Source organism: Taudactylus pleione, unplaced genomic scaffold (assembly GCF_031769625.1).
Source record: "Taudactylus pleione unplaced genomic scaffold, aTauple2 ptg000230l, whole genome shotgun sequence".
Taxonomy (NCBI): domain Eukaryota; kingdom Metazoa; phylum Chordata; class Amphibia; order Anura; family Myobatrachidae; genus Taudactylus; species Taudactylus pleione.
Genome location: NW_028284632.1, coordinates 9449099 through 9476202, shown reverse-complemented (window position 1 = coordinate 9476202; position 27104 = coordinate 9449099). Strand labels below are relative to the sequence as shown.

The following is a 27104-nucleotide window of genomic DNA, read 5'->3' as shown; positions in this document are numbered from 1 at the left end:
TTTATAAAACATTATGTCGAAGCTGGATAATTGGCTGAGACAGAATCAGTTTAAAATTAGATTGGAACGACGCCATCTTGTGAATGGCCACAAGACACCATCTTAAAAATGAGATCTGCACAACGCCATTTTGCGAATGGCCGCCCAGCGCCATTTTAGAGAAACTCACACTTAAGTACATACGGCGATGCTATTATTAGCATCATGCGATCGCATATTTCACCATACCCCATACACACATTAAATACACAACGTTGCGCTGTTAACACGACGCACATTAGTGAATGCATAAAATCTTGCATGCGAACGCTGTTTAATAGCTTCATGCGTACGCATCTTCCCTAAGTTAAAAGTCCTCACTATATAAATCTTACTAGCGTCTTTTCCCAAACCCCTCATACTTACACACTGCACACTCACATAAAAGGTTCCGTAGCTTCAAAGTGTAATATCCAAGGGTTATTCATTTATTACTAATAAAGATTATTTGATATCTAAGGTTTGGTACATGATAAGCAAACCGTGTTTAGTGTTGTACTGATCTACTCTGTCTCAACAGCTTTCCGGTATCATCGGTGAGAATATCGCAACATGCATTCTCAACTTATGGACTGTAGCGAGTTAAAACACTAAAATGTACTTTGTAATGTTAGCAGCTTAGATTTGCATGTGGCGGGAAAAAGGAGACAAAAGGCTGTCGGAGGCTGAACTGTGTCCATTTGAATCAACCTGTTAAATGTCCTGTAACAGATGCACGCGCACTGGGAACCAATGGAACCATGCCAAACTTTTCTACTGTGTTGCTTATCCCTGTAAGGGTATAAATGTGCGTACCGACTCCAATCTGGAATCTTCTTGCTGATGCTGTTGACGGAGGTCTCTTGTTGATGCCGGTAAATGGTTCCAGTGCGCGTGCGTATGTATAACTATACCTTGGGTCTGTATGATTTCTTTGCGCTAAATTGTCTTTAGATCACAGCGTGTAACTATCTGTACTTTTCTTGAATAATAACCTTTGTGCGTTGGAAACACATTTCAAAGTCTGAATTAATTTATTTAATGTATGACTGCTTACGAAATCAACTGGAAAACAAAGGGTATTTATTGCCCCCTAGCAGTTGAAACGTAGTCAAAAAGGGATTTCTACGTGGGAGCAGCTTTTCTTCCATAGGTGAGTGGAGGCGTCTAGAGGTCTTCCATAGGGTTCGTGGATACACCCTTTTTCCAAGGCGTCCGCAGGTAAGTGAAAGTATCTTGACTATCTTTCGCCAGTTTAAATCTTTATTGAAAAACCTAGGATTTGTCCCAGGTTGGGAGCCACGCAAACAGTAGAGATGTTAGACAATGATGTGCTGCTAATGGAAGCACCGCAATGCGTGCGAGCCGCGAAATAGCGTGCACGTGCAGCAAGGTAGCATTGTGTAAGGTATTGCCAGTGGTTCACGCGCACCACCGCCGCCCTGTGTGGACGTACAGTTGTTGAAAAAACCCATAAAAATGTAACAAGTAATTTGTACCCTCTCTTAAGTAACCATAAGTAAAATGTTTATGATGTGGATGATGAGCCTATTGTTATGTCTGCCATTTCCCATGCTGTACACATGTTAGATGCTCCACCACGACAATCACAAGTGGTGCAGCCATCTCCATCAGTGATAGTACAGGAAGTGTTAACATCCACTGTAGAGGAAGTTGTTAACCCTATACGTTGCAGTAACAGACTAAACCCCCAGCCAGGTAATAAGGTGAAAAGTAGCAGTGCAGACGGTCTGCATCCCATCCGGACAATAACTGTTCCAAATGGGAATGCGGATGCGAACGGAGTAGTGCCCACAAGGGAAGTAGTAATGCATTGTCCTTGGACAAGAGCGGAGCTAAATTCCATAATGAATGATTTCCCCGATCCCAAAAAGGAATTGGCTAAATGTCAAAGATTTTTGAGAAATTTGGGTAGTTCTCATAAGCCAACCAACAAAGATTGGCGAGTGGTGTTAAGGGCCTGTCTACCACGCAATATCGACGTGACAAAATTTATCACGGATTGTGTATTGGATGGATTCACTCTCCCTTAAGTGACTGTTCCCTGTTCCCTTAACAGACAAAATTAATCAAGGTAACATTTCCCGCATTGTAACTCAATTGGGTGTATATTTTCCAGTAGTAGTTAACTGGAACAAAATCTTCACCATAAAACAAAAAGAGAGTGAATCTGCAGAAGATTATTGCGACCGGGCTCTGCAGGCTATCACCCAGTACACTGGGTTAGAAGATATTAAAGATAGCACTCACCACAGGGGAATGATTGTCACTGTACTCATGGATGGTCTTAAAGAGAACCTAAAGACCCGGGTTCAGACCTCACAACCTGGCTGGAGGGGAGTCACTGTAGATACCCTCATAGAATCCGCAATTGAACATGACAAGAACATCTCTAAAAAGAGAGACCCAGAGCGAGAAACTAATGGCTGTCAGTATTCAAGCTCTGGAAGGAATGACGGTAACATCACAGCCAGCAGACACACCTGCACCCACACCTGCACCTGCACAGTTACACGTCCTCATTAATCCTACACCACAGCAAACGCAACCTTACCCCACTTATCACACACAGCTACAAGTCCCATACTATCCGCAAACCCCATATCTCCCACAATATCCTTTCCCTCAATATCCTTACCCATACCCACCACCTTTCCCTCCTGCTCAACCCACACAACAATCCTTTCATCCACCTCACCCACGAAAGTGTTTTAATTGCGACCAGCTAGGACATCTAAGTAAGAACTGTACGGTAAAAAGGGTAGGACCCCCTAACCAGGGAGTACCTAGATATCCCCATAAGGGATATGCACAGAGACCAGAAAATGTCCAACAGACACCAGCTCCAATTGTGGCCGTTAATGCTCTATTGGAGAGTGGGAGCCAACGCTAGGGGTCAGGTCATACCTGTAGTCTACAGATAGTCAGGTTAATGGGAGGTACTAGGGAAGAGCCAGTCATGATGGTTGATGTAGCTGGTACTAAATATCCTTTTCTTGTAGACACAGAGGCGACCAGGTCAGTGATAAAATCTCCGGTTAATTTACAGGTAACCAACGAGACAGTACCAGCAATGGGCATAACGGGTAAAGTGCAACATTATCCTTTAACAAAATCCACAGAGGCTACTCTCGGGCCATTGCATACCAGGCATTCTTTCCTTCTGGCAGCAGCAGACCCTACTAACCTACTGGGAAGGGATTTGTTATGTAAAATGGGATGTGTCATATATTGTACCCCTGATGGTGTATTTTTAGATATCCCAGAGAGAGTTGCGCACGCGGTGAGAGATATGTTGGACACTCCCCCAAGGATAATGTATCACTCTACCAGTTTAAGGGAAAATCCATCTCAGGTAGATCAAATGTTATATCAAATTCCAGATTCACTTTGGACCAAGGATGGACTGGACACTGGATTAATGGCAAACGTAAGCCCCGTAATGGTAAATTTAAAAGGCGGTAGGCAAGCTCCAAAAATTCCCCAGTACCCACTAAAATAGGAGGTAGAATTAGGGGTAAATCCCATAATTGCGTGATTGTTACAACAGGGAATTTTAGTCCGTACAGCTAGTGTAGCCAACAGTCCCATCTTTCCGGTAAAGAAGAGTGGTGGGAGGGGTTATAGGCTGGTACAAGACCTTAGAGGCGTTAATAAGGTGGTAGAGAGCCAATTTCCCGTAGTGCCAAATCCAGCTGTCATTCTCATGCAGATCCCACCAAATGTATTTCACTGTCATTGACCTCTGTTCTGCTTTCTTCTCTGTGCCTCTCCATCCTGACTGTCATTACCTATTCGCTTTCACATACAGGGGTGTACAATACACATGGACACGATTGCCCCAAGGTTTCATAGACAGCCCCAGTATCTTTTCCCAGGCCTTGCACGACTGTTTACAATCTTTTCAACCTGCCAATGGGTCTGTTCTAATACAATATGTAGACAATTTATTGCTATGTTCTGATTCGTTTAAGTCATGTTTAAATGATACTAAACTTTTGTTGCTTCATCTCTCGCAAACAGGACACAAGGGGCCTGATTCAGACCCACTCGCGAGCGGCTGTCCGCTCGCAAGTGGGTCGATGTTATGCACTGAGCATGCGCACGACGGAGGGAGCTCCGTCGTGCGCATGCGCCAGACGCGACGAGCGAAGGAAAGTCCTTCGCTCGTTGTGTCCGATCAAAGGGGGCCTGCTGTCAATGTTGATTGACAGCACGCCCCCTTTGGTGGGCGTGCCGGGGGCGTGCCTCCCTGACGGGGGCGTTCCCACGGGAACGCCTCCCGTCAGAAGCCGGCCCACTGACATCACTAGTGATGTCAGTGGGAGTGATTTTGGCTCTGATAGAGCCAAAATCACTCCGGAGCTTGCGGTTGAAAACCTCAACCGCAGGCTCCGGCTCGCAATTTCGATGGTCGCGATGGTCTCGACCATCGCGGCCTTCAAAAAGCACGCTCGTATAGCCTGTGGGTGGTGACCCATAGCTATACGAGCGTCCAGGAGGACGCTCCATGAAAATGGAGCCCGGCCCTCATTCAGAGCGTGCGCTCTGCTCAGAGCGTACGGCTCTGAATGAGGGCCTTAGTCTCTTCCTCAAAGCCCGACCGTGTCATACACACAGAGGAATCAGAGCAGGCTTTCCTTAATCTTAAGGATAGTCTGACAAAAGCACCTGCTTTGGGAACACCTGATTATGAAAAATTATTTGTATTGTATGGAAGCTGATGGTTGCGCTGCAAGTGTCCTCACACAAAAACATGGTGATGCCAGTAGGCCCATAGCATACTACAGTGCCCAATTGGACACTGTGGCAAGATCACTCCCAACGTGTTTAAGAAGTGTAGCAGAAAGGGCTCTATTGGTGAGTAAAAGTGAGGACGTAGTATTGGGCCATGATATGATTGTCTATACTCCCCACGCTGTATCTGCTCTGCTGAACTCTGCCCAAACCAGACACGTCTCTTTGGCTAGGTTTACCAAATGGGAACTAGCTCTAATAGCACCTGCAAACATCATTGTTAAACAATGCAATACGCTGAACCTTGCAACGTATTTACCATATGTACAACATGATGTACAAAGGGTGGAAGGAGACGAGTTGCTGGTGGGAAGTGAGTTCAACGGACATAGTGATGCACATGATTGTATGGAATATCTGAACCAGACCTTTACTGCACGACCTGACATACGTGACACACCTTTAGAGAATGTGGATGTGACATTTTACATGGATGGGAGTTGTCCTAGACAAACAGACACAGGTGAATTATGTACAGGTTATGCTGTTGTAAATGACACAGACATCATAGAAGCTGAACCCCTTGGTCCTCCTCACTCAGCCCAGGTGGCGGAGTTAGTAGCACTAAAAAGAGCAGGTGAATTGGCAGCAGGCAAATCTGCTAACATTTACACTGACTCTAGGTATGCGTTCGGAGTGATACACGATTTTGGAGCTCTATGGCGTCGGAGAAATTTTATGACAGCAGCAGGCACACCAGTTGCACATTCCAGACATATTAAACAATTACTGAAAGCAATTCAACTGCCCAAAACGGTGGCAGTAATTAAGTGTAAAGCCCATACATGTGAGGATGATCCGGTGTCACTGGGCAACAACAGAGCAGATGAAAGCTGAAAAATGGGCAGCAGGGTTAAAAATGTTTTTACCAACGGAACAAATTATGTCTTTTCAAACAAATGATATGCTGAAATTAATTGAGATGCAAAATTTGTGTTCTGTCCAGGAAAAATCAGTCTGGAAGTCCAAGGGATGTGGGCAAGAGGCCTCTGGACTCTGGAGGGATGGACAACGTAAGCCAGTAGCTCCCAAGGCATATTACCCCAGCCTGGCTGAGTCAGCGCATGGTCTGACTCATTTGGGAAAGCAAGGTATGTGCAAATTGGTGAGAGCATACTGGTGCGCACCGGGATTTTCTTCTCAAGCGGAAAAGAGAGCAATGTCCTGTCTGATCTGCTTGAGGAAAAACATTGGGAAAACTATCCCTACCGAACCATCCCACATTCCACCGACTGACGGACCTTTCCAGGTAATACAAATTGATTTAATCCAATTACCAACCTGCCGAAATCTTAAGTATGTATTAGTGTGCAATGACGTGTTTTCCAACTGGGTTGAGGCATACCCAGCTGCCACTAATACTGCTGTGTTTACTGCCAAGAAAATTGTACAGAAGTTTGTATGCAGATACGGTATCCCTAAAATTATCGAGAGTGACAGGGGTACTCATTTCACAGGTGATGTTTTTCAAAATAAGTGTAAACTGATGGGTATTAATAGTCGACTTCACACCCCCTACCGACCGCAAGCCAGTGCCAAAGTAGAGAGGATGAACGGGACTATTAAAAATAAACTAAGTAAAATCATGGTAGAGACTGGACTAGGATGGCCAGAAGCATTACCGTTGGTCCTACATAGCATAAGGACCACTCCTAGACCCCCTCTAAATCTGTCCCACTTTGAAATACTGTTTGGTAGACAACCTAATTTGATTATAAGTCCACAGGAAGACTTGAAGGGTAACAACGAGGTAACTGTAAGGTATCTTATATCAATGAGTAAGCAGTTAAAACAGCAACAGCAGAAATTTAAATTGTTGTCCCATGATATGCCTGAAACTAACTGTCATGATGTTGAACCTGGAGCATATGTTATGATCAGAAATTTCTTACGTTCAGGTTGTTTGACTGATCATTGGGAGGGTCCATATCAGGTGTTGCTGACGAGTACCACATCTTTGAAGGTGGCCGAGAGAGATACCTGGGTCCATTCCACTCACTGCAAAAAGTTCAACCAACAAGTGAAGAAACAAGGCGGGGACAAGGCTGATAACGTGGACCTGTCGATCACGAGCTTGTTTCAGGAGGATTAAAAGGTTGTAGTGAGATACCTGAGCTAAAGAAATTTGCAGGTCCTTGCTGCTGTGAATGACTGGTCTGCTGTGTTCATTTTCATATTCTCTTCCAGAGTTTCCATCATCCTGGTTTGTTCGGGGATATCTGGTTTCTGTGATGGGAGACCGATAGAGGAGATGGGAGCTGATGGCAGTGCTGATGGAGTGGAGTCAAGAGGAGGAGTGCTATGCCCATTAGGGGAGTGTCTGACCAATCTTAGTACTGTAATTGTTAAGAGATCTGCTATTCCGGATACTCGGGGATGGTGTGGAGGTTTATCGTCTGAAGATTCCTGTACTTGTGAACTTTGTGGGTCCCTAGTTGATGAGAAGTGTATCCAACGGTGCCAGCCTAAATATAACCCGTACTGGGCTGGGTATCCTTTAGAGGATTATCATAGCTTGGTAGACAAAGTTTTAAATCAGATTGATTGTTGGGTGTGCTCACACGTGCCACAGGGACAGCATAATGTAGGGTTGGTACCATTTCCGCTGAATATTATGGAAATTTTAGAATTGCAAAAAGGGAAAACGTTGGATGGAAAATTCCTCTCATCCAAACCGCCTCATTTCAAACCATCAATTCCAAGTAGATAGATCACTATTGTGTTTAAACATAACCAACCCCGATAAACCAGGGAGTTGGGAAGTGACGGGGAATAATCAGACGATGACCTTCTCACAGAGAGCTGATAATGAGCCTATGAATTATGACCTGTTATGCTCAATTAGATCTAATGGGAGATACTTTAGGTATCGGTATACACTAAGGGCCTGATTCAGAGCCAGACGCAATTAGCGCTCGCTCGTCCAGAAAATAGGGGTGGCTATTCAAATGAACCGTTCGCTCTTTGCGGTCTGTTCACGCCTCTAGGTCTGAACGAGCGAACAAAACTTGCAGTCGTTTTTTGGATAAATACGCCCCCTGGCCGCTCGCATCCTACGTCATGTCCGCTATTTATTAGATTAATCGAGTACATCGAAAGGCGTCTGAACTGCTCGCTATTCTTGTGGTTGGTTTTTCCTACCTCAATCTTGCGAGCAGTTCTGACTATAAAATAACCCAGTGACATGGTCAATGATGCTGCTGTATTAATTATGCACACCCATAAAACACCCGTTTTGACCTTTAAGCACGCCTACGTTCGGATCTCCACTCCCCGTTTTCAAGCACCTTCCCCTGTTACCACCCACATACGCCGCATTCTGTCACTCAAAATAGCAGGCATTCGCTATTTAGCGAACAAACGATTTTCGGCCGCACTGACTGGTTCGCGTATGCGTATTACTATCCGTATGCATGCGCAGTTGGGCAAACATCACTCGGAGCGAACGAGCGTCCGCTTACGAGCGGCTCTGAATCAGGCCCTAAGTTCCACCAAAGAAATGATTGGTAAGGTACCAGACGGATATTGTGCTAAGATAATACAACCAGAAACTTGCATGTACCAGATGGAAGAACCTGAGATAGGATTATTTGCTAGGGAAATGTGTTTAATGATAATGATACATACTATTCCTTATGTTCTCCCCGATGATGTATATTTCATATCTGGAAGGAAAGCGTATAAGTGGCTCTCCCTGAGTTCCAAAGGTTTGTGTTACCTGGGAAGAGTAGTCCCAGAAGTTATGACCCTCACACTTGTTGAAATGCTTAGTATTCATAAAAACACACAATCACCATATCTTCACACGCAGTGTGAACACAGAGGCAAAAGAAATATGATACCTGGTGATGTGCATAAAGCCACTCAGTTAATTAGTGAGACAACTGACTTTCAAGTTTTAGTAGCATTGGATCCCACCAGGATCGCTCGGAGTACACTAAATTTTAGCTATATCCCAGATCTTGCTAAATTAATAGATAATATCACCGAGATGTATGATGACACATTCAGGTATACAGGTAGGGAATTGCAAGCGTACAAGAAAGAGCTGGTGCAACACAGACTAGTGTTAAATTATTTAACAGCTATCACTGGAGGGTACTGCGTAACTTTGGCCACCTAATTTGGAGTGAAGTGTTGCACTTATGTCACGAATGATACCAGCGACCCCAAGGAGGTGATAGACCGAAAGATGGATGAAATTCTGCAGCTAAAATGGGAATTTCGAAAAAAACATAATGCTTCAGTGGCTGAAGTAGAGGAGAAGGTAGAGGAATGGGTTTCATGGTTGAACCCAGCAAAATGGTTCTCAGGTCTAGGAGAGTGGGTCCAGGAAATGATCGCAAGCATAGGTAAACTCCTGATCCTCATACTGGTTGTCATCATAGTAATTGGCATATGTGTCAGGTGTGTTCCTACTGTGTTGAAGTGTGGAAAATGTAAAGATAAGGTAAACCTGAAGAACAAAATTATGATGGTGGTTAGCAATGACAATATGAATACTGAGGTAAATGTAGAACCGCATTACAACCCTGAACTAGGAAATACCATCATATAATGTATTATGTTTAGACATGCATAAAATGTATTATTAAAATGTTATTCTAAAACACCTCAAATAATGTAAGTCCCTATCTCCCCCACAAGACTTCCTTTATAGGATAGGTGCATCCCCAAAGCTTTCCCATGATCCTCCAGGATCCGTGGTGTGCGTATAAATAAAGGTATTTTATGTCCCCTCTTAGAGACCCATTATTGATGGCTTAAGAGCCACCTTGAGCCATCCCATAAAATAACATTAAAATGATATGTCCTAATGTAAGCCTAAAATTAAATGTAAGATCAGTGTATGATAGTATGTTGATTGCTATCAAAGGGTGGACTGTCGAAGCTGGATAATTGGCTGAGACAGAATCAGTTTAAAATTAGATTGGAACGACGCCATCTTGCGAATGGCCACAAGACACCATCTTAAAAATGAGATCTGCACAACGCCATTTTGCGAATGGCCACCCAGCGCCATTTTAGAGAAACTCACACTTAAGTACATACGGTGATGCTATTATTAGCATCATGCGATCACATATTTCACCATACCCCATACATACATTAAATACACAACGTTGTGCTGTTAACACGACGCACATTAGCGAATGCATAAAATCTTGCATGTGAACGTTGTTTAATAGCTTCATGTGTACGCATCTTCCCTAAGTTAAAAGTCCTCACTATATAAATCTTACTAGCGTCTTTTCCCAAACCCCTCATACTTACACACTGCACACTCACATAAAAGGTTCCATAGCTTCAAAGTGTAATATCCAAGGGTTATTCATTTATTACTAATGCTGTGAAATAAAGATTATTTGATATCTAAGGTTTGGTACATGATAAGCAAACCGTGTTTAGTGTTATACTGATCTACTCTGTCTCAACAGCTTTCCGGTATCATCGGTGAGAGGATCGCAACATGCATTCTCAACTTATGGACTGTAGAGAGTTAAAACACTAAAATGTACTTTGTAATGTTAGCAGCTTAGATTTGCTTAGATTTGCATGTGGCAGGAAAAAGGAGACAAAAGGCTGTTGGAGGCTGACCTGTATCCATTTGAATCAACCTGTTAAATGTCCTGTAACAGATGAACGCGCACTGGGAACCAATGGAACCTTGCCAAACTTTTCTATTGTGTTGCTCATCCCTGTAAGGGTATAAATGTGCGTACCGACTCCAATCTGGAGTCTTCTTGCTGATGCTGTTGACGGAGGTCTCTTGTTGATGCCGGTAAATGGTTCCAGTGCGCGTACGTATGTATAACTGTACCTTGGGTCTGTATAATTTCTTTACGCTTAATTGTCTTTAGATCACAGCGTGTAACTATCTGTACTTTTCTTGAATAATAACCTTTGTGCGTTGGAAACACATTTCAAAGTCTGAAGGCATTTATTTAATGTATGACTGCTTACGCAAATATCGACAATTCTAGAAGGTATAGGCAGGAGCCAGATGTATTCCCCCCCCCCCTTTTACACAGTGCTGCACTGTGTGTAAGAGGCGGTGGTGGGGTCAGTGCAAGGCCGCTGACTGACAGCAGAGCCTGTCAAGTCAGTGAGTAGCCTTGCACCTCCTCCAGCTCTGCCTCTTTACACACAGTGCACTCAGGATGCAGATTGAGACTCCTCCCCTGGCCCCGCCCCCATGTAGTTAAACAAAGATGCCCGGCCACCTTACCGCTGGCCATCGCTACTCTGCTTCCTAGTTTCTCATACAGTGTTTTAGGTGCAGGAATAGTAGTGAGACAGAGAACCTGATTCTGAGTGGTATTTTCTGCTGCTTCCAGCAATCGGAAGTCCTATGCAAATGTTTGCCTGAGTTAGTCGTACCTTTGCCACTGCACCATCCCACAAGAGCCACAAGAGCAGCTGTGATTGCTAGTAACAGCACATGCACCTATCCCATGCTAGATGCAGAAGATGTCACTGAGAATGGCGTGCCCTCTGCATACGCTCAACTCAGAATAGGTCACGACTGCCAACACGCCCACACAGGTTGCTTCTCCTGTGTTAGAATGCCCCATTGCCTCCCAGTAATGCCTATACATCTTTTTGCAGACAGAACATAATGTGGCTTGTTGGATTCTTGTCATGTGCAGGTTATTACGGTTGGAGCCACCAACTATGAGGACCAGCCAGTTACAATGGGAGCACTTGGCACTAATTTTGGCAATTGTGTTGATATGTTTGCACCGGGAGATGATATCATTGGGGCATCCAGTGATTGCAGTACGTGTTTCACATCTAAGAGTGGAACATCTCAAGCAGCAGCGCACGTGGCAGGTATGGACGAGCACTCCGTCATTTTATCATATGACAGATAGGTGGAGAGTTATAGAGTGATCATTTACATGTTCCTTCTCAAAGTGCATCATACATACATCTGATGGAGCTCTTATTGTCATAATCCATATTTTAAACTGATTAGTGGGTTGGTCCACACTGGTATTTCCAGATATATATTCATGAGGAGCGGTCCTACACTGCCTCCACCCATAGTGCCTAACGGAATGAGATTGTAATGCCGGTTGAAATCCCGACAGCGGCTCCCGACAGGATGAAAATCCCGACAGAGGCAGGTAAGTAGGCTAACCTCCCCTGTCCCCCCCCCAACCCTCCCTTAGTGGTGTCTAACCCTAACCCCCCTTACTGCTCCCTAAACCTAACCCTCCCAGGGGGGTGCCTAATCTTAACCCTCCCACCTAGGGGTGACTAACCCTAGCCAACCCCCAAAACATAACGCTAACCCCGCTGACTGTCCTAAACCTGCCCCCCCCCCCGCGGCTAACAGAACAGGTGCCCCGGATTGACCTCATTCGGGCACGCATCGTCCTGGATTCCGGCATCGGGATTTTGATAGGCGTCGGTATTTCGATGCTTATCATGAATCCCTAGCCGGCATTCTGCTGTCGGGATTGCAGCCGCCAGTTACATAACTATATCCCGTGCCTAACTGAGCCGGGTGGTCTCTTGGACCTTCCAGAGCTCAGCAGGAGGTCTCACCCTCTGACATGCGATACTGTGCATGCACGCCTAGTTTTTGCATCTTTACTCCCTGGCATTCTCTGTTAACGTACACACTTCTAAAGCTGCGTACACACCTGAAAGATCAGTAGATCTGCAGTTATATCTGCAGATGATGGTTGTTCATACACACTGAACAACCATCACCTGTCATTTAAAGATGGCGAGATGCAGTCCCCATTGCCAGCAATGGAGACCCGGCGGTGCCTTTCCGGCTTTGGGTCCCTGTGACAAACACATGTGCAGACGGACCGGCGCGCATGCACATAACACTGGAGCACTGTTGCTGGCAGAGTTAGGCTGCCAGCAGCCCAACGGAGGACCTTCCCGAGGACGAGGACTTGGCTGGACTCCGCGGACCTCGCTGGAGGGGGTAAGTATTAATAAATACTAGTGGCATTTTCGTTCGTATCACAGTGATACTGAACGAAAATTGCCGTTTTTTTTCATTCATTTATAAATGGGGCCCAATGTTTTATTCATTTTTTTTTTAAGTGTGATTTAGCCCCAGAAACATAACATCGTGGTTGATACATTTAGGTCAATTTGAAATTGGTTAAAATTAAATTTTAGTAAGTATACCCCTTTGCCATACTTACCTCTCTCCCAAAAGTTGCCCGGTAGAGTGTCCGGATCTCCCGCATCCTGCCCACTCCCTAGTGAAGTGGGCAGGATGGGTAGATAATTGTCGGGAATCGCGGCTCAGTATGGACTAGAGGGGGTGGGGTAACATTTGTGAAAACTCCTAAAGCAGAGGTTCCCAAACTGTGCGCCGTGGCACCCTGGAGTGCCTTGGGACCAGGGGCGCTTTAAGAGAGAAGGGGGCCCGTGTGCAGCCTCCGTGGGCCCCCTCCTCTCTGACAGTGGCACAACAGCACAGGGCGCTGTAGATTCTAGCTTCATAATGGCGCCCACGCCTACTTTCCCATTGACATCTTTTCTGCGCATGCGCAGATCACTGGGAAAATGGCTGCTGCCAGTGAGTGTTTGCTGCTCTACAGCGCCAGTCCGGCGCTGCGGAGCAGCACTTCGGGAATCGTCGGAGAGGTAAGTATAATTACCTATGGGTGCAGGGTGTGTGGTGTGGGCTCCCCTGGACCCGGGGGCCCGTATGCCCGCACACCCTGCACCCATTATAGATATGCCCCTGCTAGGGACACTTGCAGGGGTGCCTGGTAGTCCAACACCAAATCAAATTATTTGTGGTCAATGTAATGTAAATATGTGGACAAACAGAAGCGCAAAGCTGTCCACCACCACATAACTGGACCTAAGGATGACAGGTCAGCACATTTTACTTCACTTTACTACATTTGTTTTTGAATTTCTCAATATCAAACTTTTGGCTTAGAGATGCCGTGAAAGCAATGTTGATACACTAGGGCGCTGTGATTCCAAAAAGTTTGGGAACCACTATACTAAAGACTTAGGAACCAAGCTCCACCTACGTCTCCTGTCCGGGCTTCTCCCAGAGAGGAGATTTAAAAAGTCGGCAAATATGCCCTTTGTGTGTGACTGGCTGCCAGGCTTGTCTGTCCTCCAGAGAAAGTTTAAAAAGGAGATAATTTATCTGTTCTAGGTATTGCAGCAATGATACTGAACGGAAGGCCGGACCTGACTGTGACTGAATTAAGACAGAGACTTATCCATTTCTCCACCAAGAATGTCATCAATGAAGCCTGGTTCCCTGATAACCAGAGACTCATCACTCCTAACAGGGTCGCCGGATTACCTGTGAAATTAGTTAATGGCAAGTTACTAAATGTAAAAATACATCACAAAACACATTCTCTATTATCTTATTACACTTATTATAGTGTTCCTATTGCTATAACATGTATAGAGGTGCATCTAATGGCAGATATATAACCAGGAACACAGCCTTGTAATTATGACCCACCTTTTTTTTTTAATATGTTGTGCCTCAAAAAAAGGTCTGACAACTAGAACATAAAAAATAAATGAAGGCACTATGCCAGCTGCCCTATATACATTTTTTATTTTGCACCCATCACCACCTGACCTTTACCCAATGTGAATGATACTCCGCCCACTCTCCAACTTGTCTTATTTCCCCCATATGTTTCCGTTCATTCCTAGTTCCATCTGACTACTGGGCACCATCCAAACTTCACTGCTACATTCATGCTTTCCCGAAGCTGTTACCAAACGCTGCACAGCATTAATTATTGTATGTTCACTTATCTTATCTTCAGTAGCTTCCATAATGGACAATTATCTGATTGTATCAATATTCAGAATGAGTGCACGTGATGGGCAAGTGCCCAAGAGGAATCACCTATATTTACATAACCTTGCCTACCAGGGCTAATGCCAGAGATTGGCGCTATCTCTTTACATAGCTCTGATTGTGCTATCTGTTATTACCTCCAGTAACAGAAGAAAAAACTACACTATGCCACAGTGCGCTCTTCAACACAACAGACTCTGATCCACCTGCGTATACATAGATATGTACACACATCATCACACTGATGGGCCATACGTATTATACAGCACAGCACACTCTGCTCCACCTGCATATACATAGATATGTACACACATCATCACACTGCTGGGCCATACGTATTATATAGCACAACAGACTCTGCTCCATCTGCACTAACGATACTGGATCAGAACCTCTATACACACCTTCCTATACCTTCTAATGTCCTGCCTATACCTTCTAATATCCTGCCTATACCTTCCAAGGATGACGCTAATTTGCGTACGCAGTCATACCGTAAATAAAGACTTAGACGTGGATTCTGTGGTTCCAAAGCACAAGTGTTATTCAGGTAAGTTACACGCAATTGATCCATACACAATTTAAGCCAAAAGGAAATTATACAGACCCAAGTACAGGACACATACGCAGCGCTTCCGGACCCGGAGATAGGCATCAGCAAGAGACCCCTAGTCATACAGCATTCAGCACGAAGACTGAGAACCAGCGTTTGAGCACACATATTTATACCCCCCCAGAATAAACAGGACAATAGGGAAGTTTGTTGCTGATGTCATTGGTTCCCAGGTGAGAAGCATCTGTTACAGCACATTTAACAGGCTGGTTCAAATAGACTCTCCCTGCCTCTAACAGCTGGGGATCTTTCTCTTCACTCCCCCTGCAACATCCTAACAGTTGTTCCTGAAATATACATTTTGTTGCTTGTAGGCTCTGCGATCCATAACTTGAGTTTGCATGATGCGACCTTCCCACCGATAACACCGGAATACTGTAAAAAGAATACGCATCAGTACAAAACCAAACACGACTTGTTTAGCATGTATAATACCTCAGTTATCAAATATCTTTATTTCTCAGCATTTAAACTAACTGAACCAACTTAAATCAAACACTTTAAAGCTTATTGAACCTTATGTGTGAATATGTAATGTGTGGGTATTCAGGGTTTGATATAAGGACGCTAGTTAACTTGGGGCAGATGCGTGCGCATAAAGCTAATAAAACAGCGGTTTCCTACAAAGTCCTATGCATTCGCTAATATGCGACTAGTTAACAGCGCAATTGTGCGTATTAATGTGTGTATGAGAAATGGTGAAAAATGCAATCGCATGGTGCTAATAGTATCATCGCCACATGTACTAAAATGTGAGTTTATCTAAAATGGCACTTAGGTGGCCATTCGCAAAATGACGTCTTGCGATCTCATTTTCAAGATGGCGTCTTGCGGCCAGTCGCAAGATGGCATCGCCGCGATTAAATTCTAAACTGAACTTGTCTCAGCCAATTATTCAGCTTCGACAGCATATACATAGATATGTACACACATCACACTGATGGGCCATACGTATTATATAGCACAGTACACTCTGCTCCACCTGCATATACATAGATATGTACACACATCATCACACTGATGGGCCATAAGTGTTATATAGCACAATGCACTCTGCTCCACCTGCATATACAGATATGTACACACATCATCACACTGATGGGCCATAAGTATTATATAGCACAACACACTCTGCTCCACCTGCATATACATAGATATGTACACACATCACACTGATGGGCCATAAGTATTATATAGCACAACACACTCTGCTCCACCTGCATATACATAGATATGTACACACTTCATCACGCTGCTGGGCCATACGTATTATATAGAACAACACACTCTGCTCCACCTGCATATACATAGATATGTACACACATCATCACACTGATGGGCCATAAGTATTATATAGCACAACACACTCTGCTCCAACTGCATATACATAGATATGTACACACATCACACTGATGGGGCATAAGTATTATATAGCACAACGCACTCTGCTCCACCTGCATATACAGATATGTACACACATCATCACACTGATGGGCCATAAGTATTATATAGCACAACACACTCTGCTCCATCTGCATATACTTAGATATGTACACACATCATCACACAGATGGGCCATAAGTATTATATAGCACAACACACTCTGCTCCACCTGCATATACATAGATATGTACACACATAATCACCCTGATGGGCCATAAGTATTATATAGCACAACACAATTCTCAGTGCTAATCTGTATCAGTATGATTACGTTACATATGGAAGCTATTACAGGAGTACAATAATGATGGGAAACAATATTGGGAGAACAGAATGTGATGGGATTTGGGCTCAAATGACATGTACATGATGTATTATTCCCATTATCACCTATTGATGCATACTCTCCTCACATTTGCAGATTCTAACATGTAATTGTGTATTTTAGATGAGCAGCTTTTATGTCGCACAGTTTGGTCACAACGATCAGGATTTGCCCGTACAGCAACCACCTCAGTCCAGTGCACCGGGAAGGAGGAAATGTTCAGCTGCTCCAGTTTTTCTAGGAATGGCAAAAGGAACGGGGAACAGATAGAGGTAAGTATGTACATTGTACATACAAATCAGACTGCAGAGGGGAATATCCAGAAGGACTGGGGTGATTTACAACGGGTTGGGATGCTGCTAGTCAGACTCCCGACCTCCAGAATCCCGACACCTATAGGATCGCACGGCGAGTGATTTCCTAACACCTACTCTAACCCTCCCTGCTTGGTCCCTAACCCCCCCCACCCCTAGTGCCTAAGCCTAACCTCCCCCTCCCCTAAACCTAACACCCGCTCCCCGATTGCCTAAACCTAACCTCCCCCTAGTGCCTAGACCTAACTTCCCCCTCCCCGCACCCTAAACCGAACACTCCCTACCCGGTGCCTAACCCTAAACCTTCCCCTAATGCCTAACCTTAACCTCCCCCTAACAACCCGATACTTACCTTCGGGATACTAGTGCCGGGATCCCGACCTGTCTTCAGCCCGTCGGCATCCCGCGCGCTGGGATGCTGATTACATCCCTTACAACATAGTTTCTCAACTCCTGTAAAAAAATACTCTCATCAGCTTATGCTTAATTTATCTGTAGATGACTAAAGTACTGTATGGTTTAACCCCAAAATCACAATGTGTAATATTAAGTCATTTCTGCAATCACTTACCTTTTGCCATATCAATATTGGTCTATTGTTGAGAATTTTCTATGCCCACAATTTGCCCAGTGGCGTAACTATAAATTTTGCTCCCCCTGCCAAAAAAGTTTCTGGTGACCCCCCACCCCTTCTCTGTTAGAAGTCTACTGCGATTGGTGGAGAGGAGTGTGAGAAGTCATGCCATTATATATTTCCTCATAGTACTGCCCACCAACTAGGGATGGGCAGAGGGATTCATATTACTGAGTTGAGCCACATGGCTCACTCAGTGGAGTGTCATGAGACAGTGTCTTGGGAGTGAGTCACTGACAACTCCGCTCCTCGCAGCCCAGCACTGCAGATCATACTTCTGCACTGACTCGCACACACTCCAAGCCAGGGGTGTTTCTAGAGAGAAGGGGGCCCGTGTGCAGTCTCAGACACAGGCCCCCTCCTCTCCGCCCGGCAGCGCACTGAACTGTGCACGCCCAGCGCCAGAGTTATAGACTCTGGGCACTAGACTGTGCCCAGAGTCTATAGTGTATGCACAGGTAACCGGGAAAATGGCCACGACGGCCATTTTCCCTGCACTGCGCATGCGCAAACGACGGGAAAATGGCCGCCACGGCCATTTCCCAGTTGTTTTACAGCGCCGGACGCCAGCTCCGATGTGGGACTTCGGAGAGGTAAGTATTATTATGGGTGCAGGGTGTGCGGTGCGGGCCCCCCCTGGACCCAGGTGCCCATGTTCCCCGCACACTCTGCACCCATTATAGATATGCCCCTGCTCCGAGCCCCGACAGGCGCAGTGCAACTCCAAGTGAGTCACTGATAGCTCCGCCCCCTGCACTGACGGCTCCCACTGACAGAGAGGCTAGAGAGGTGAGTGTATCGACACACCAAACGTTGAGTGACTCGAATCATTCGAACATCTGAATGATTCGAGTCATAGTGTTGAGACACTCACTCAGTAGCCATCTCTACCACCAACCTGTCTCCACTGTCCTAAAAGACCCCTGAATCGCGCACCAGTATCGGCTCATGAACGACACCTCCTCACTTCTATGAGCGGGGCAGGAGTAGGCACTTGGAGTCGGTTATATCTGCTCCCTGTACTGCTGAGCCGAGACCAATCACAGCCGGGGAGGGACGGGGCTGGTGAGATAGCGCTGAGGTTTACAGTTTACCCAGTCTCCCTGGCAACCATGAGGATTAAAACGCAGAGGAGGGGATCTTCCTCCCTCAGAATTCCAATCCTTATGGTTACCCCCGCGCACCCCCCCTTCCCCTTGTACAGTAAGGTGGAACCAGTCAGCTGCTTGCTGTGCACAGTGTAAGCACCACATGACTTAGGGCCAAGTGATTGCTTTGGGAAATAACAGCAGTAAAATTCTACATTTTATTTATGGTCAATTCAATATAAAATTTGTGCCTCCTCGTAAAGAACAGTTAATTCAGTATGATGTGAGATGTAAACAATCGTTATATTGTCTTTCTGTAATGTACAGGATAAGGAGGGTAAGAAAACCTGCACCGCACACAACGCATTTGGAGGTGACGGAGTCTATGCAATCTCTAGATGCTGCGTTTGGCCAAAAGCAAACTGCCAGGTTAACGCGAGTACATCGGACGATGAAAACCCAGTGTCCACTGCCAGCTGCTCAGAGGAGGACCACGTTCTAACTGGTACTGACCTTTCTCATTGTTCTGCAAGTTCCTACAAATAACTGACTGGTATTACATATACTAATAGTACTTATCACGCTCTTATCTTCCCAGGCTGCAGCTCTCACTCTCTGACCGGCCATTTCAGTGACCATGTGAAGCCAGTACACAGCATGGGGAACAGAGACCCTGTGTGCATTGGGAAAAGTGTGATCACCTCTCATGCTTTTTGCTGTCACGCTCCAAGTATCTCCTGCAAAGTGAAAGAGCATTCACCCGTGGGCTTTACAGACAAGGTAGCAGTACTGCCAAACAATCTCTCATCTCCGCTCAGGATCCGTTTACAAATGTCTCTTATCACACTCCCACAAAGCCCCTTCCACTACCAGCACTCCCCAATATCTCACTTCCTACTTCTAACAAGCTTGGGGGTATTTATCAAAGCTGGGAGAGAGATAAAGTACTAACCAATCAGCTTCCAATTTACATTTTGCAGGCTGTTTAAAAAATTATAGTTAAAAGCTGAGACCCCATTGGCTGCTGTGCTAATTCGCTGCTGTGCGTAGTAAGACACCATCAATCGCACCATCAGACATTGCACCGGTCCTATGGAAGCGCAGATTATCCGTCTGAACACGGCCGTCACTGATCGCGAAATGCCCGTGACACATCTGGCTGGCCACCCCCTATTTTACCACCAAGGAACACCCAGAGAAATCCCCAGCTCTTGCGTCTAAATTCATTCTGTGGCTTAGAGCTGTAACCCCCTGGACATGTGCATAGTGTGACTCGGACGCATGCGCAGACTGTACAGAGTTGCAGACCAAATTGTTAGTAGTTCCTGCAACATGACTGAGAGGTAACGGAAGTGGCTAAAAATATGCACAGAGATGTTGTGTCTTACGGGCTGGGGGGTGGTATGGTGGCTTATTGCTGAAAACAGTTGTGTACAAAGACGCTGAAATATAGGCCAAACTCAGATGGAGACACTGCACATGCCGTAGGTGCAAGTGTCGATAGCGCGGCCAGTTGTGTGTCTAAAGACACAGCAGGTAATGCAGCAACTATAGATAGTGCGAGTGGGCGTCTCATCCCTTGCACATTGGGAGGCACCGGATGTACACCAGGGAAGGGCCTTGTAGCAGCATTAACATAAGGTGCAGAGGCCACTGCATCCGATGCCGAAGCAGGCGCACTATGTTAGGATCATAAAACTCACTCAGCAGGAGGCTCATTTCAAACTGGCTTGACCAATAACACCTGTGCTACTTAGCCTCATGCATCGAACCCTTATTTTTTTTATGCATTACTGTGTATGAGGAGCGTCCTCTTTGTCTGTTGTTAATATGGTGTTAAATACCACTTGCATGGTATGATGGAGCTATATAAATGTTAAAACTCATTTGAAAAAATTCCCCAATAGATGCTTTTGTGGCTTCTATTCACATGGCCTACACATTGCAAGTAGACATTTCTGTGGCCTTAGTGACCCTCAGTGATGCCACTAATTTCTTGAGGCATTGAAGGCCAATGAAGCAATTTGGATTAAATCACATAATGGTGGCTCCGCCACTCTTGGCATTACATAGCAGGAAGAGAGGGGGCTACAATAATGCAATCTTGTCGCCAAGCCCCCAGTCCCGCCCACCTCTGCCAAGCCCTGCCCCCCACAGAGACGAACTCTCCTGGAGGAGGCAGCCAAAAGGTCAGCAGGGATGATACTAGCCCAGTGGTTCCCAAACTCAGTCTTCAGGACCCCACACAGATCACGTTTCCAGGTCACCCAGCAGGTGCATTAATGTTGCAGGTGACCGTGTCATGTGACGATGGTTGGACCCTGACTGGTTGCAACGCCTATTCCCGTAATTCTAACATGCTGGGGGCTTATCCCATTGATAACACTTGTGTGGTCTTAAATCCAAAAGGTGGTAAAGGAGCAGCAGCAATTGCCATTTGCTGCCAGAACAAAAACACAGAGAACCATCAAAATTCTAATTATAGGTGAAACTTTGATCTGTAAATGCACCTGCAGTGTCTGGGAGCCATGTTGTGGCCTGAACCAATATTCATGCAAGAGTTCATTACTCGTTGACACATTTTAATAGCTCTACAGGAAGAGCTAATTATTTCACTTGTGTTTCTGTGAGGAGACCTGGAAAACATGCGCTGTTTGGGATCCTGAGGACAGAGGACCTCATTCAGAGTCGGTCGCAAGTGCTGAGCGCTCGCAACCAACTCAATGTTTTGGTCCTACGGAGCTCACTACAAAAGGGGCGGCTGTCGATGTTGATCAACTGCTCGCCCCGTTTTGTAGGGGGGGCATGGGGGTGGTTACACAAACAGAGGTGGAACGCCTGCCGTTTTGTGGCGGCCACACTGACATCAGCAGTGATGTCAGTGGGGAGCTTCCTGCTCGATCAGATCAGGAAGTTCCCTGGGGTTTGCGGTTGCCGAGACCCAACCTTAGGGTCTCGTCGCAAGCCCCGATGGTCGCAATGGTCTTGACCATCGTGACCATCACCCTGGTCGGTCGCTAAGCTGTGGGTGGTAACCCACAGCTTAGCTAGCGAGCAGGAGGCCGCACAAAAGAGTTGAGCAATCGCTTCTTGCGACCACCTCTGAATGAGGGCCAGAATTTGAGAACCTGTGTACTAGCCTATAAGAATGGCTGTATCTAAGTGACCAGGGTTCTTCTACTCAAGTGAATCAGACTCTTTGGGGTTGTCCCCGCGACTAATTACCGTCCCAGATCCCCGCTGCACGGGGAAAAGCTATTCTACTTAAATAGCCTTTTCCCCGCACTGTAAAATCAGGACTCGCGCGCATAAACACATTGATTCTGCGTAAACTGCAGAATCAATGTGTTTTTTCCCCGCACGCAAGGCTGATTTGGTTGTTTAAACGTGGATTTTACCTCGCAGCTCCTGGTAAAGTCCGACTGCGGGGACTCGCGTGAGAGGAATCCCCGGCAATTGAAATTGAATTGGTCCGGCCTGGCAATTTAGCCCCTTTGAATGCTATTTGTGGTTTTCTGCACATAATAAAGATATGATTTGCAGTAGCTGGAACCTTTTACAGTGGCTGGTCAGAGTCTGCAATGTAAAGAGTGGACCAGTGGAGATGTTGCCCATATGCAACCAATCAGCTTTGAGAAAGAATTTATCAAGTGCATTCCATAAAATGATAGGTAGCTGTTTGATCGCTATAGGCCAGAGGTTACCAAACTCCTCCATTACAGTACAGGTTTTAAGGATATCCATGCTTAAGCACAGGTGACTTAATGAGTACCTCAGTCAATGTGATTTAACCATCTGGACTCAAGAATGGATATCCTTAAAACATGGACTGTAATGGCAGAGTTTGTGAAACTGTAATAGGCATCTTCACCACTCTTTAAACTGCCTGATGCATCTCCACCAAAGATTATTACCATAACCCAGTAAACAAATTTGTGTGGCATATATTGAATTACTGAATACAAATCACAATAAGCCCACCTCAATTTATTTGAAAGCCTAATTTATTTTGTCACAAACAACCCTATACTTTTGTTTATGCTGTGTCAATAAAGTTTTCAATTCTTAATGTTGCAGGTGACCGTGTCATGTGACGATGGTTGGACCCTGACTGGTTGCAACGCCTATTCCCGTAATTCTAACACGCTGGGGGCTTATCCCATTGATAACACTTGTGTGGTCTTAAATCCAAAAGGTGGTAAAGGAGCAGCAGCAATTGCCATTTGCTGCCAGAACAAAAACACAGAGAACCATCAAAATTCTAATTATAGGTGAAACTTTGATCTGTAAATGCACCTGCAGTGTCTGGGAGCCATGTTGTGGCCTGAACCAATATTCATGCAAGAGTTCCTTAAGTGATGTCACTAATTACTATTGAATTTATAAGGTTGTATTTGAATGTTAGCTCAGTAAACACCTGACACCCATCACTCATGAAGGTGATGAGTTTACTTTAAATACAGATATATGGTCAGTAACTACAGATGGTTGGTCCTTTTTTTTTTTTATTTGGTTAAGCTGAACCACTGTTTGTATTGTTTCATCATTAAGGCATTAGTGATTTTTGTTATTTTTTGAATTTTTGTTATTGTGCTATGAAGACTAAATATGGATTGTTATGCTGTACAGTTTACGTTACATAACCATTTAATAAAAAAATAAGTAGAAAGAGTTTATCTTATATTTTAAACACTTTCATTTTGCAAACATACCAAGTGAAAGGGCAATCTGTGGTACCCAGCCCTAAACGTAACACGATAAACCTTTGCTAATTAATGAATGCTTTGTTAACCAAGTTTAATGTAGTCTGTGCACTACTCTCTATATTCTAAAAAAATCGGGTATGTGAAGATCAGGGGCTGGATCATCTAAATGGCAACTTCTGCATGCCACAGATTGACAAAAGTCTGACCCCAAAATTTAATGTGACAATAATATTAAACGCACAATACACATGGCTTTGCCTTTAATAGTATTGCCATTTTAAATGTCAGGGGTAAATCTGCCAAGAAGCTGCCAATTAGTAATCTAGCCCCTAGTGGCTCTCCAGCTATTGTGAAACTGTAAAGCTGGGTACACAATAAATGTGTGTAACCAGCGATATCAGGAGCGGCGGGGGTGCCGGCATCGGTAAGTGCATACACACTTGCTAATGCCGGCAATGAGGAACGACGGCGGGGGGGCATGCTGCATTCGGAAACAAAATGGCCGTAACGATGTGTCGTTATCGGCAACATAGTTTAAAAAATAGTATAGTGTGCATGCACCTTAAGTCTCAGCATGCCTTACCAGCTGATCGGTGAGAGAATATGCTGGGACTTGTAGTTTCACAAGATTTGGAGAGACAGGGTGTGGCATAAAAGATCAACAGTATCTAGATAAACACTCAGTAGATCGACAACAGATGATAGACAGACAAGAAGTTGACAGGGACAAAAGGTTGACAGGTACAAATGGCCGACACACATATGGTCAACACAAAACGTCAATACGTTTTTATTTTTAATCCTAATCTTCACCCTAGCCCTCCCACTAGTGTCTAACCCTAACTGTCCCCTTCCACAGCCTAAGCCCAACCCTCCCGCTAGTGTCTAACCCTGACTATCCCCTTCCACAGCCTAATCCTAACCCTCCCACTAGTGTTTAACCCTAACTGTTCCCTTCCACAGACTACCCCTCCCTAGTGTCTAACCCTAACTGTCCCCTTCCACAGCCTAAGCCTAACCCTCCCGCTAGTGCCTAAACCTAACCCTCCTTAAGGGGGGCATCCACTACACGATTTTAGCAGGCGATTGAACGATAACGACGTCGTTATCGTTCAATCGTTTAAAAATAGTTTATAAATCATGCAGTGTTTGGTCATTAACGATCAACGATGCGCGCTCTCGCTGGTCATTTGATAGTCTCGTCAGTCGACTGAACATGCAGGTCAATTTCACTTGATCTATTAAAGATCGTTTGCAAATCGTTCAGACTGAAAGATAAAATTTCAAGGGAAAATCGTTTAGAGATTGGACAGGGAGTAGATCGTCTAATGGATGTGCCCCATTAGTGTCTAACCCTAACTGTCCCCTTCCACAGCCTAACCCTCCCTAGTGTCTAACCCTAACTGTCCCCTTCTACAGCCTAAACCTAACCATCCCTGGTGTCTAACCCTAACTGTCCCCTCCCACTAGTGTCTAACCCTGTCTCCTTCTACAGCCTACCCATCCCTCGTGTCTAACCCTAACTGTCCCCTTCCACAGCCTAACCTTAACCCTCCCGCTAGTGTCTAAACCTAACCCTCCCTAGTGTCTATGTCTAACCCTAACTGTCCCCTTCCACAGCCTAACCCTAACCCTCCTGCTAGTGCCTAAACCTAACCTCACCTTAACTTTTTCAGAACGGTTTTGTACAGACGGAAAAAAAGCGTATTTTTTTTATTCCGTAGTGTTTGTAGTCAAACTAAGAAATACATGCATGCTTTCAGATGACACTAATATGGCACGGTCGCTGTGTTACAGCTGTGAATAACCACTGACAAGGATGGCTGCCGTCCACAATCTTCAGTTCAAAGATTGAAAAAAAACAATATTAACATTACACACGGCACAAAACCGTTTTCATTCGGACAAAACCGCTGTGTCTGAAATAGCCCTCAAAGTGCGTACACATGGTACAATATATCTATGAACGTTAATGACAGATCGTTCATTTTTATGCAGTGAACGACCAATGATGCGTGTTCCCGCACAAACGATTACGATATCTATGATCGTCCATACATACAGGCCAACTTGCACGATATTGTCAACTTTGCCTGTTCAGAGATGTGGCAGGATGACTTCCCTGAAAGATATCTTTCAAGTCGTTGGTGGTACAGATCGTGCCGTGGGTGTACAGCTTAACACTTAAAATGTAGGGAAAAAAAAAAGTCAACCATTTTTTTATTTTACCATTTGTCCCTGTCAAACTATTGAGTGTCTATCTAGACACTGTTGATCTTTACTCCGGATATCGGAGTGCCAGTTTGGCCAGCCCTGTTCTAGTTCTACAAATTAATAGGGAAACACTATCCTCTGACATCCCCTCCTCCTCGCCAAAATAAGTGTCCCTTTCCTAGCTCCCTCCATCTGGTATACTACATTTACTTTCGATGAATGAAATATACCTATTAAACTAGGTATGCATTGCATTGCAGTAGCCCAGTGATACGTTTTAAACATACATTTTACACATTGCCGTTGTACAGCGAGGTAAGGCTTATCACAGCATAGTACACTCAAAGGCCAGTAGATAAAGCATGTGCTTGTGGCTATATGCAGAATATTTCTCTGGAAGAAATGATTTTAAGCAGTATTTTAAAGCACTAAACACAGTGCAAATTTGTAACCCAGCTAAATAAGTGAGTGGAGTCACAATTACCTGCTGGATGTAGATGTCCTGTATAACAAAGCTCCATCAGATCCGTCACAGAGTGCATTTATCTCAGCAATTAGGTTTTGTACTAATATATATATATATATATATATATATATATATATATATATATATGTCTGTATATTTGTACATTTTCAATAAATAAAAAACAACTAACCTTAAGCGTGGATGCAGTGCTCTTTATGTTCAGGCACGTACTATATAAATATAGACAGCAGCGTATAGGGGCTCAGCCTATTACCAGCGAGGTCTCCCATACAGTTTCTGTGTGTATGTATTATGGGTATACAATCGGGAAGCCGGCTGCCCGACTGTCATATCCCGGCGAGGGATGAAATGCCGGGCGCCTAGATGTAGACGCCTGACATTTTCCCGACGCCGGAAGACTGGCGCCCGATCAAAGGGATGCCGGGCGCCGCGAGCTTTCAGCCGCGGGGGGAGGGGAGGGTTAGGCACCCCCGGGGGGGACTTAGGGTTAGGCACCACCCCGGGGGACTTATGTTTAGGCAGCGGAGAAGGGGGGGTTAGGCACTTAGAGGGGGGATTAGGGTTAGGCACTTGGGGGGGGAGGTTAGGGTTAGGCACCCATAAGGAGGGTTAGGTTAG

The 27104-nt window shown here is 45.0% G+C and overlaps 1 protein-coding gene across 2 annotated transcripts in view; it reads left to right on the top strand.

Moving 5' to 3' along the window:
* The window catches only part of PCSK9 (proprotein convertase subtilisin/kexin type 9), a 59333-nt gene extending 34469 nt beyond the window's left edge, over positions 1 to 24864 (top strand). The window contains exons 8-13 of one of the 2 annotated variants that reach the window (XM_088479365.1): positions 11487 to 11670; positions 13991 to 14161; positions 17167 to 17315; positions 19407 to 19584; positions 19678 to 19859; positions 23157 to 24864. In XM_088479365.1, coding sequence (XP_088335491.1) covers positions 11487 to 11670; positions 13991 to 14161; positions 17167 to 17315; positions 19407 to 19584; positions 19678 to 19859; positions 23157 to 23354 — 1062 coding nt within the window. In that variant the 3' untranslated portion in view covers positions 23355 to 24864. Of the gene's footprint in view, positions 1 to 11486; positions 11671 to 13990; positions 14162 to 17166; positions 17316 to 19406; positions 19585 to 19677; positions 19860 to 21370; positions 21722 to 23156 lie in introns of those variants that run through there. The other variant, XM_088479364.1, reaches the window with a different exon arrangement.
* The last annotated feature ends 2240 nt before the right edge of the window (positions 24865 to 27104 follow it).